The sequence below is a fragment of the Pimephales promelas genome, chromosome 21, assembly GCF_988280905.1.
Source record: "Pimephales promelas chromosome 21, fPimPro1.hap1.1, whole genome shotgun sequence".
In the NCBI taxonomy this organism is placed as follows: Eukaryota; Metazoa; Chordata; class Actinopteri; order Cypriniformes; family Leuciscidae; genus Pimephales; species Pimephales promelas.
In genome coordinates this window covers 2632254-2644257 of record NC_142789.1, presented here as the reverse complement: position 1 = coordinate 2644257, position 12004 = coordinate 2632254, and the positions used below count along the sequence as shown (strand labels likewise).

Sequence of the window (12004 nt, the reverse complement as noted above, 5' to 3'; positions counted from 1 at the left end):
CCCCCCCCCAAAAAAAAAAGACAGTGTTACCCCTTTCGTTTTTTTTTTTTCGGGCAAAAAATGTAGTTTCTCCAATCTTCTCAAAACTCTGGATTCTGATAGAGGGCCATGAGACTTTGACCTGAGTGCAAAAATGGAGGCTCTAGACCCTTCCAGAGCTGAGATATCGAAATTCAAAATTTCGACCCGAAAAACAAACGACAGCGTTACCCTTTCGTTTTTTTTTTTCGTGCGAGAAATTAAGTTTCTCCAATCTTCTCAAAACTCTGGATTCTGATAGAGGGCCATGAGACTTTGACCTGAGTGCAAAAATGGAGGCTCTAGACCCTTCCAGAGCTGAGATATTGAGATCCTGCGTAGCATTTAAGCCATTATAAATATCTCAATATCTCAGCTCTGGAAGGGTCTAGAACCTCCATTTTTGCACTCAGGTCTAAGTCTCATGGCCCTCTATCAGAATCCAGAGTTTCAAAAAGATCAGAGAAACTCAAAATTTCGACCCAAAAAAAAAAAACAAAAAAAAACGACATAGGTACCCCTGTCGTTTTTTTCGGGGCGAGAAATAATTAAGTTTCTCCAATCTTCTCAAAACTTTGGATTCTGGTAGAGGGTTTTACAATAGAGTTAAAAATTTTACAATTTTTGCGTTTTACAATAGAGTTTGTTTCAAAGCAGCTTTACTGAGATAACAGGAAAATAATGCAAGTTTGTTTCCAAAAGAAAATAGCATCACAGTCCAGCTTAAGTATAGTAAGTTCAGTGATGTTTCATTTTTGTTGTAAAAAAAATTATTAATTTAGTTCTCATATAATGGTGTCAATGCAGGCAGATCAAAAATATTTCTGAATATTAAATTAAATGTTAAATTTATAAAGCAACATTTGTGCAATGCAAAGTTTTAATGGATGTCAAAGTTTCTTAATGGAACCATCAACGCCAAATAAGAGCCCTTAACAAAAACAAGTACTTCATTGTCATTTAATGAAGTATACAAGCAATGTTCAAGTATATTTTAAGTATACTTTATGTAGTATGGATATTAATATCAATGTTCTGGGCTTGTAAGTGTACTACTACTATTTCAATATGCTTGTGACTAAATTTGCCCACTTTTTAGCATTTAAAAGTGTTTCATAGGCTACTCAATCAAAAGAGAAAAACAATTACAAGCCAAGTATACTTAGAATACTTAATTATACTTTTGAGTATGCCAAATATACTTACGCTTTTCTGTCAGTACAAGTCAAGTATACTTAAGTCCAATTTTAATATATTTCTGAGAAGTAGCCTCCATAAAGTAGCCTATATTTCTGAGAAGTGCATAAAAAATAGACAAAGTATACTCATTTTTAGTTTAAATAATAGCACACTTGAATAAACATATTTTTCATAAGGAAGTGTAGGACTTGTAAAGCTTGTCAAAAATAATAATAATACAACAGCAAATTAACTACCACAAACCTTAGTAAATCACCTTGCATGATTCATTTTTAAACACTCTTCTCCCATAAATTTTGCGCCTGAAAGGAAAAACCCTTCAACCTCCCCACACCTGTGACTGAGGTGGATGGATTATCTCGGCAAAGGAGAAGTACTCACTAACACAAATTTAGACAGATTTGTGAACAATATTTGAAAGAAATAGGCCTTTTGTGTACATAGAAAAAGATTAGATCTTTGAGTTCAGCTCATGAAAAATGGGGGCAAAAACAAAAGTGTATTGTTTATAATTTTGTTCAGTGTAATTCTTAATTGATTTCCTGGTTTACCTTTATATAATTTATCTCTTCTAGTATGATAGTTTACAACCATTTACAACAAAAAATGAAAGTCAGAATCTTCAGATATAAACTCAAAATTGTCAGAAAAAAGTCAGTATTGTGAGATATCAACTCAAAATTGTGAGGGGAAAAAGTCAGAATTGTGGGATATTTATAGGCTAACTATTTATACAGAGGTTGTGTTTGAAAAGATGAAGACAACCTAGTGATAAATTATTTTGTCATACATCATCTTGCACTCAAAACTTTAGCACATTTGAGTAGCGGATGTGTGAGGACTTCAGATTGATCAAACAGGTTTGTGAAGTTTTCTCTTTTTCTCCCACGAGCACTCAGTCTGCTTCAGACACTGACAGCTCGGTGTGAAGAAACAGCCCACACAGTGTGTTTGAGCAACATAAACATTCATGTGAAGTCATTAGAGAAAGGGCCGAGTTTCAAATGCATGTCATAGATAATGGATCATCATTTTGTGGGTGTAATTTTCATAAAGCACACAAAGAGTCAATCAACACTTCATGGTCACCGTTTCACATACACAGGGCAATCATAGGACGCAAAGGGGAAAGAGAAGCAATGAAATATTTGTCTAAGCTGTGGTTTGCTTCAGGACACTTGTGTAGAAGAGGTGTGCAAGTACAAGACCAATAATATTCAATTGAAATATGTTATCTGAGCAGTATGGAGGCTTGTTTCTGCCACGGAATAATAGAAAAAAGTGTGACTTTTATCTTATAAACATAACTTTCTCAAAATTGCAAGTTATAAACTTGTAATTGCAACACATAAAGTTAGAATTGCGAGATATAAACTCAAAATTGTGAGATATAAACTTGGAATTTTGAGGAATACAATTAAAATTGTGAGATAAAACTAAGAATTGTGAGATAAAAAGTGAAAATTGTGAGATATAAACTTGGAATTATGAGAAAAAATTCAAAATTGTGAGAAATAAAATTGCGATAAAAAACAGAATTGTGAGATATAAAAACAAAATTGTGAGAAAGAAAAGCAGAATTGTGAGATATAAACTCGAAATTGTGACAAAAAGTTAAAATTGTGAGGTATAAAATTAAAATTGTGAGATATAAACTTGGAATTGTGAGAAAAAAGTCAAAATAGTGAGAAATAAAATTGCGAGAAAAAAACAGAATTGTGAGAAAAAAGTTAGAAATGCGAGAAATAAACAAAATTGTGAGAACGAAAAGCAGAATTGTTAGATATAAACTCGAAAATGTGACAAAAAAAGTTAAAATTGTGAGGTATAAAATTAAAATTGTGAGATATAAACTTGGAATTGTGAGAAATAAAATTGCAGGAAAAAAATAGAATTGTGAGATGAAAAGTCAAAATTGTGAGATATAAACTTGGAATTGTGAGAAAAAAATCAGAATTGTGAGAAATAAACAAAACTGTGAGAAAGAAAAGCAGAATTGTGAGAAATAAACAAAATTGCGAGAAAGAAAAACAGAATTGTGAGATATAAACACGAAATTGTGACAAAAAGTTAAAATTGTGAGGTATAAAATTAAAATTGTGAGATATAAACTTGGAATTGTGAGGGGAAAATCTGAATTAATTGTGAGATTTTTCAAAATTGTGAGGTATAAAATTAAAATTGTGAGAGATAAACTGAAAATTGTGAGAAAGAAAAGCAGAATTGTTAGAAATAAACTCAAATTTGTGAGAAAAAAAGTGGGATATTCATAACTAACAGTGAATGTGTTTGAATAGATGAAGACGACCTAGTGATAAATTATCATTATCAATTTTTTTATAAAGCATATTAGTATATACTAAATATAATATTTAACAAAGATGCAATCTGTTCTGCATACAAAATGGTTTAGTTTAGTTTATTCCTAATAACCACATATTATATTCTGTACAAGAGACATGTAAAAATGCATGCAGGGAATTGTTCGGTACTATTAAATTATTTCAAAGATTTTTTAAGAGGGCAGTCCAACTACTAATATAAAAAAGTACCTAATAGCAAATCTTTAATTTCCCCTTAGAAAGTTTACGGATTAGGAAAACTAGTGTCGCTTTTTGTAATTGAATGGCAAAGAAGACAGACCATGAGTAATAATTGCTTGTTGATTGCATTTGATTCATTTAGTTATTTCATACAGTTCATCAAACTTTACAAATTGTCCCTTGTGCTGCTGCTTTGACAACACAATCAAATCTTTTTACACAATATATTGGATTTTTGTTGTGTTAAAATTGGGAATTGCAATATAAAAATATCTATTCAAGGAACTCGCAACAATAAATTGCTGTGTGTGGTGTATTAAATAACAAAATGAAACTACAACTATACAAAGAAAATAGAACATATTTCCAAGCAACTCAATTGAATACATGAACAAAGAGGTGGGGGTGAAAACATTTGAACAGGATGTAGATGATGTGTAAATTTTGTTTAAAGACAATATTTTTTTTATTTATAACATACATGTTTCCCAGAAGACAAAACAAGTACATTTTACCCTGATCATCCTGTTCAAAAGTTTTCACCCCCCATAATTTTCATAAATTTAAACATCTTTCATATAAAATATCTTATTCAGGACTGTACTAAATAAAAACGCATTATTATTTTTTTTTTGGACAAAATAACTTGCAAGATGTTTGATTTTCCATCATGTAAGCAAAGTCAACAGTGTGTTTGATTTACTTTCTTTGACATGTTCATGTTCTAGACTAGTCTATTCTTGGGCTATGGTTATTCAATTTTCACTGATTCTGCCTTGTTTTAGCCTAGATGTCACGCCTGTGTTTAGACGTCTTTTAAATGCATGTATGTTTGAAATGAAATGCCTTCTTTTAGACATACAGTACATCAAATATAATGTGAATGATGCTTAAATGAATTCAACTCTCTTAGTGTATTCTCAGTGTGACTGTAGCTTTAACAGACTTCATGCTGACCAAAAGAACTTCAGTATTCAGTATCTTCTGTCTTAATCAAAGAAATGAAAGCATCAGACAAAAATGAGTGTAGTTTTAACTATATCTAACTTGATAATGATAATAAATAACAAAATATCATTAATAAGAGTGCAAATTCATCTCCCAAACCATGTCTTTGCCCAAATACACTTTCATAAACCTACATTAAATATGATATTTTAGAGCTGTCAGAAGGTTCTACGTGGGAACTCGCATATCATTCACGTCATATCCGTACACAGAGAAAAGGGGCTGTGGGTGTGTGTGTGTGCGAAGCTGAGGGCCAAAAGTTGCACACTTTAAACGTTCACTGAGTTGAAAAGCACACGACGGGGCAGATTAGCTGCATCTCATCCAGCGAACACGCTTGCTGAGTGGATATCCAGAATCAGCAGAGAGTTGTTCATTCACGCGCCAGTACCTGTCGTCCTTGAAGAAATACATCTTCCCATTGGTCCATGTGAAAGCTGCATCAGGATTTGATGGGATGCCAGTAAACAGACGGGAAATGGGTTTGGGATAAATGCTGAGATCATTATAAACCATCTCATCCCACTGCCAATAGCCTGAGCCCTGGAAACAAGGATTTAAAGGATTAGTTCACTTTTGAAAAAACTTTTGCTGATAATTTACTCACCCCCATGTCATCCAAGATGTCCATGTCTTTCTTTCTTCAGTCGAAAAGAAATTAAGGTTTTTGATGAAAATATTCCAGGATTTTTCTCCATATAATGGACTTCAATGGGAACCAAACGGTTCAAGGTCCAAAAGACAGTTTCAGTACAAACTGTTCAAAGGGCTTTAAATGATTCCAGACGATGAATAAGGGTCTTATCAAGCGAAACGATCGCTCATTTAAAAAATAAATAACAAAGTTTAAGTTTTATAAGCTCAAATGCTCGCCTTGCTCTGTTCTGTGATGTGCGTTCGTGACTCTCCTGTTCAAACTCGTTCATCAAAGTGAACAAATCTTTTTATGAGTCAATTTGTTCGTTTCGTTCATTGAATGAACTAAATGACTCAGAAAAAGATTCATTCATTTTGATGAACGAGTTTGAACAGGAGAGTCAGTATGTCTATCTATGTCCTCTAAGTGCTCTATGTCCATGAATCGAGACTATTTTTTAAGATGGATCCTGTCTGTAAACGCGAAGTGAACTGTCTTCATAAAGTATCTTCTTATTAATGGCATTGAGAACTTTGTAAGTGTACAGACCGTTTAATAAGAAGTCGATTGAGTCAATGCTTCGTTTTGCATGTATGGACCCTCATTATGTTACTGTGTTAGTGTGGGGCTATTTTGAGCCTTGTTAGTGGTATAAACTAGCGATTTCTTTTTACTTAGTAAATGCCCCCAGTACTAGCATTATACGCTAAACAGTTTTTAGAGATAAAACTCTTTACATTCGATTATCATGAAAACAAATCTCAGAGAACGGTTGACTAGGTATCGATGTTTTATTAGACCAAAGGTTCATTGTTCGCAGGTGTTCTCCTTTAAGCATATGTTGTGTATAATTGACCCTTCGCTAAGCCACGCCCAAAAACCGCCACTGGCCAATCATGTCTTAGCAACCGTAACTAGGCCCGGGAGGTCTGGCAAGCTTTCGATTGAGGGAACGTGCTATGAAATTATTCCCTACTCGATTGCATATTATGTTGTGAATATATCCCTCGAATGCATACTGTAGTCCCTTTAGTCTGGCTCTCTCAGATATTTCACATGTTCACCAAAAATGAGTAATAATCTCCTTGGGAATGTCTGACACCGGTGCATACACAATGTAATAGACGTGCCAGGGGTGAAAGCTTGACAATAACTAGGGAGGGCGGGGCTTAGCGAAGGGTTAATTATGTTAAAATCTCACTATACCTTAAAGAAGAAGATTTTCTTGTTCTTCTCATAATACAATGCAGCGTCGATGTTGGCAGGGATTCTTTTTAGTGGTTTGGGGTATCGATAGTCAAGGCGGTAATTTGTAAACCTCCAGACGTTTTCACCTGTGGGTAGAAGAAAACACTTCAGTTAAGTACTGACATAAATTATCCAATGAACATTTGTGTATGAAAGCTGTAAGATGTTTTTAAAGAAATATTCAGAGTTTGGTACAATTTAAGCTCAATCAACAGCACTTGTGGCCTAATGTTACTGGGTTTACCACACAAATCATTTGACCAATTACTTGACCAATCACTTCCCGCCCAAAAAAAAGTAGTGATGCGATCATGAACAATTCACAGTCCAGTTTTTCTCCCCATGGGTTTCGCTCACACCAAACTCGTTTTTCTTTATTTTATCGCACTTGATTTGCCGAGAGCCATCCGTTACATTACTTAAAGACTTTTTTAACTGTAAGACTATGGGATTAAAATCCTGCCATGATTCAAAACTGAAAGTTTGAAACTAAATGTTCAAAACTTAAAAATCTTACAAAAAAAAGTTTTGCAAGATCGAAAAATAAGATTTGCAAGCTTGCAAAATGAAAAAAAATGTAAAAAAAAATATCTGCAAATGTTGTTTTTGAGATTTCCTTTTTCAGAACTTCAAAAAAAAAATTTACGATGTTGCGCAAACAAATTTTCAGAGTTTCAAATTTGTCAGTTTTCTCCCACTATATTAGTTTGTTTTCCAGGTTTGAAACCTTGCAAATGGTGATCTGAAAACTGGTGTGCGAATGAGTGAAAAAAGTTTTGTAACTCTGAAAACATTGTTTTGCAGGCTTGAAAAGTGGTTAAAAAAGTAAAATCTCTGCAAACATAATTTTGTTTTTGAGTTTTCCCTCTTCAGAAGTGCAACACTCTTTTTTTACGGTCATCTGCGTGGTTCAATGGTCCGAACCGCGCGGCCGATTCGCCAACGCAGCGCGGACGTGTTTTCTAGCGACACTCAATGGTCAGCGCGGCGCGAACAATCCTCACCAGCGATGCGCAGACCAATTTAAACAGTAAAACCAAAACAATGTTCTTCTGCAAAATGCATGCAGTTTTGTTTTTTAACCTCTAGACGGCCAAAAGTTACAAAACAAAGATTATTGGAGTATGTTTTACGATAAAACACTATTTTAGTCTTGCACTTCAAAATTTGATGTTTTTAAACATGATTTCTGAAATTTCTGAGGGAAACTTGTTTCTATACCAATTTTTTTTCAGTGTATCACCTGATTGAGTTTTGGTTCCTTGCCATTGTTACCTTTGGTTACTATAAAACACTATTGCATATAAATAAAATCAAGTTGACAAGCTTTAATTGTAAGATGGGACTATAGCTGCCATATTCCCATTTCTCCCATTGGACCGTGGACTTTTGTGAGTAAAATCTCCTCCTATATTACATTCATTATTATGGCTCCAATACAATTTTCAATAAAACATTTTTAAAAGCGTATAAAACACCACTTTAATGTAGAATGATCTACCTTTAAAGAAGTATGTCTTGTTGGTTCTTGGGGAATATACAGCTGCATTCAGGTTTCCTGGCAGCCCCTTCCATAGCAGACTTATTTTGACTGGAGAGTTATGGCCCATATCTGTTACCGTCCACACATAATCCCCACTAAACGCATACGTCTTGCGCCAGGGACCTAAGACAAATAATTTTAGATTTTTTTTTTTAAATTTCCATAACATACAGTACATCATTATATAATTAGTTATTGAACAAGCATTTGTTGAACTTGAATGAACTGAGGTCATGTGCATCGTTATACGGCACGGTTTTCTCACCCAGCATTATAGCATCAAGTTTAGCATTGCATGGATCTAGCACATCACTCCTGGGGAACGGGGCCATGGTTGTGGGATATATTTCGTCATAGATATCATCAGCAGTAGTCGTACTGGAGATCTTTTTACCTGAATTGATGAGAGTAATTAGCAAAGACAGATATATCCATTGGCAAACATTAATTTATTTAAAGATTCACTCGATTATCTCACCATATATGGCTTGGATTCCTCTGATATCATCGATGTGCAGTCTAAAATTAGCTTGGTAGCCGGTGTAGTGCGCTGCCATTAGAGCACCGCTGTACTGAGAATGACCCAAGCCAAGAGCATGGCCGATCTCATGAGCCGCAACAATGCGCAGATTAGAACCATAATACTTCCCTTCAGTCCAGAATTCATCTTCATCAAAGTGAACTATTCCTGATGGAGGGGCTTCAGCATGGGCGAGAACATGGCCTAAAAACAGATTATTACGTAACACTTTAGAATAATGCTCCGTCATTAATAGGCTCCGTCATGAAGGAAGTAATGCAGGACAAATGAGTTCTACATCAACACTTCAGCTAATACTAATACTGAAACAAGATGAACTACTCAGTAAGTAACAGCAAATTAAAGGCCTCCTAGGGCAGCGAAGCAAGTGCATTCTGGGAGTTGTTGTCTTTCATCCACATAAGCCAAAAATACATTTTCTGGCTTTTCTCAGTCTAGAAAGCTCCAAATTCAAAAATAATTTCACATTTCTTCTACATAAATGACACATTTTAAATACACATCCATCTTTCCTGAGGTGAAGTATCCCTTTAAATAATAATATGATTAATTTGGTGAGATTTACTTACCAGGACCATCAAAAGGTGAAGGACAGCCATCTCTCTTGTGAAATGAGATCCTAATATCAGCAAGCCCAGAGCTGACCTCTTTAAAGACGAGTGGGGTGACCTCGCTCCAGTAGTTAAAGGCAGAGCGTATGGCTGTCTGTGTCGCGCTTTTCCCCATATCTGGTGTGTGGCTGTAAATCCGATATGTTAAGTTTTTCTTTCGCCAAAATCCTACGAAATAAGAAACACAAATTGAAAACCCAAACAGCTGTTTTCTCCATGTAAAGGGCAAAGTTGATTACTTTCGTTATTGCCTACCATTCCATTCTATAAATGATAAATGATCGTAAATTGTAAATGATCATATTCAATTGTTTATTATTGTTTAGTACATTTGAGCTTCTGCAATGAGGTTTGTTTGCAAGGCAGGTTTGGTTGAGCCTAAATGAAGTTAATAACTGGACCACATTTGCATCCAGAATTAAATTTAAAGTGTTGACGCTGGCTTTCAGGACCGTCACTGGAACAGCACGACTCATTCTTACAAGTGTACAATCTGATCTAACTTAAAGGAGTAGTTCACTTTAAAAAAAAAAAAAACTTTTGCTGATAATTTACTCGCCCCCTTGTCATCCAAGATGTCCATGTCTTTCTTTCTTCTGTCGAAAAGAAAGTAAGGTTTTTGATGAAAACATTCCAGGATTTTTCTCCATATAATGGACTTCAATGGGAACCAAACGGTTCAAGGTCCAAAAGACAGTTTCAGTGCAAACTGCAAACTGTTCAAAGGGCTTTAAACGATTCCAGACGATGAATAAGGGTCTTATCAAGCGAAACGATCGCTCATTTAAAAATAAAATAACAAAGTTTAAGTTTTAGAAGCTCAAATGCTCACCTTGCTCTGTTCTGTGATGCACGTTTGTGGCTCTCCTGTTCGAACTCGTTTATCAAACTGAACGAATCTTTTCCAGAGTCAATTCGTTCCTTTCGTTCATTGAATGAACCAAATGACACGAAAAAAGATTCGTTCATTTTGATTAACGAGTTCGAACAGAAGAGTCACAAACGCGCATCACAGAACAGAGCAAGGCGACCATTAGTGCTTTAAAATTTTAACTTTGTTATCTATTTATTAAATGAGCGATCGTTTCGCTTCATAATTAAAGTCCATGGAGAAAAATCCTGGAATGTTTTCATCAAAAACCTTAATTTCTTTTCGACTGAAGAAAGAAAGACATGGACATCTTGGATGACATGGGGGTGAGTAAATAAGTGTAAATCATGTTATGAATCCTCATACTCTTCAAAGTTATAAACACAAATAGCAAGTATAATAATAATGTGAAATGTTGTTTTGTATCATTATTCATGATACAAAATGATACAACATATTATAAAGCATTGTGCATGCATCGCAATGCACTAAGATGACCATTTCTTATGAATAGAAAGGGTTGTTTCTGATTTAGTAATTTATTAAATTATTAAACAGTCTGGAAGTATAGGGACCCACCACCAAATCGCCTGTACTTTAAAGACTTCTGGTTGAAGGGGTCCTCGACACCACACCGCGGCTGCCTCATTTTAAGAAGGGTAGCTCTGTCGAGACGTCCAGTGACTGACAGCCCTGATACCCTCTGAAAGAGACTTCACAAATACGACACGACAACACAGAGATTACAATGTGAGTGTGCTCCACAAGAATTTGTATGAAATTTGGATCAAGTCAGTGGTAAAATCAAGCCTTTGACATGCATTTTTTAAATGTGTGTGTGTGTGTGTATAATGACAAAATTGATTTTACCTAACAGCCACCTTCATATCCCAGTCACTGGAATCTTTCTGAGCTTCCGGGTTCAGTGGAGTATCTAGATATCCAAACCGCCTTAGGTATATCTATGAAATGTGAAAATATATGCAGTCTAACAAAAACTACCCCATTAATCATTACAAAAATGTAAATGCATGTATTATGAATGTTAAAATATTAAAGATGTATTGTCAAAACCAGCAAACTGTGGCTGATTTTAAGTCTGAAGGTTCAAACACCTGCTTCAAATGTTGCTATTTAATTAGAATGTTTCTCCAAACTAAACAATATTATCATATTTTTGTCATAGCAGTAAACACAAGTGATGGACACAACGAAGCCACACTGAAATGCATTCAAAAGCAATTTGCACCGTTAAATATTAATAATTACATTCTCTGCCAAAATAATAGTTTTTTTTGTTGTTGTTGTTGTTTCAATCTAAGTAATCCTAGAACAATTATTTAAAAGAAAAATAGTTTAAAACCATGTACTAAAAACATGAATATGTAATATAGACATGCAAGGCATACATTGCATTTAATAGTATTAATAGATAGAATTCATATAATTATAATTCTTTTAACTTCCCGTAAACTTTAAGATTCATTCAGAATTCCTGTTTTTATTTTTATTTTTTTAAGTCTGTATTATTTTTTAGCATTGTCTTCTGGCTGTTTGATTCGTGTAAAAAGTAGACGATACGAGTATTGCATAAGAACCTAAAACCTACAAAAACATGCATTTAAATCACGTTTTTGTTACCTGTGCCTCAGTGAACTCTCGTTTTCTGTTCGCCTCAGTAGATGACCATACACGTAGAACAGCAGTCAGAAATAATGTATATCGCAACCAGTAAGCCATAATCCCAGTCTGCAAAGAGCTCCAGTGGTGTCGAAATATGAAAT

General features: G+C 34.6%; 1 protein-coding gene across 1 annotated transcript; it reads right to left on the bottom strand.

Moving 5' to 3' along the window:
- Window positions 1–3729: 3729 nt before the first annotated feature.
- On the bottom strand, window positions 3730–12004 carry mmp19 (matrix metallopeptidase 19). Its single transcript, XM_039663376.2, has 9 exons — window positions 11862–12004; window positions 11091–11182; window positions 10800–10933; window positions 9308–9517; window positions 8676–8921; window positions 8463–8591; window positions 8156–8320; window positions 6613–6740; window positions 3730–5312 (listed from the first exon to the last, which is right to left on the bottom strand). Exons 1-9 carry the CDS (start codon window positions 11958–11960, stop codon window positions 5079–5081), a joined length of 1437 nt encoding a protein of 478 aa, XP_039519310.2. The 5' UTR covers window positions 11961–12004; the 3' UTR covers window positions 3730–5078.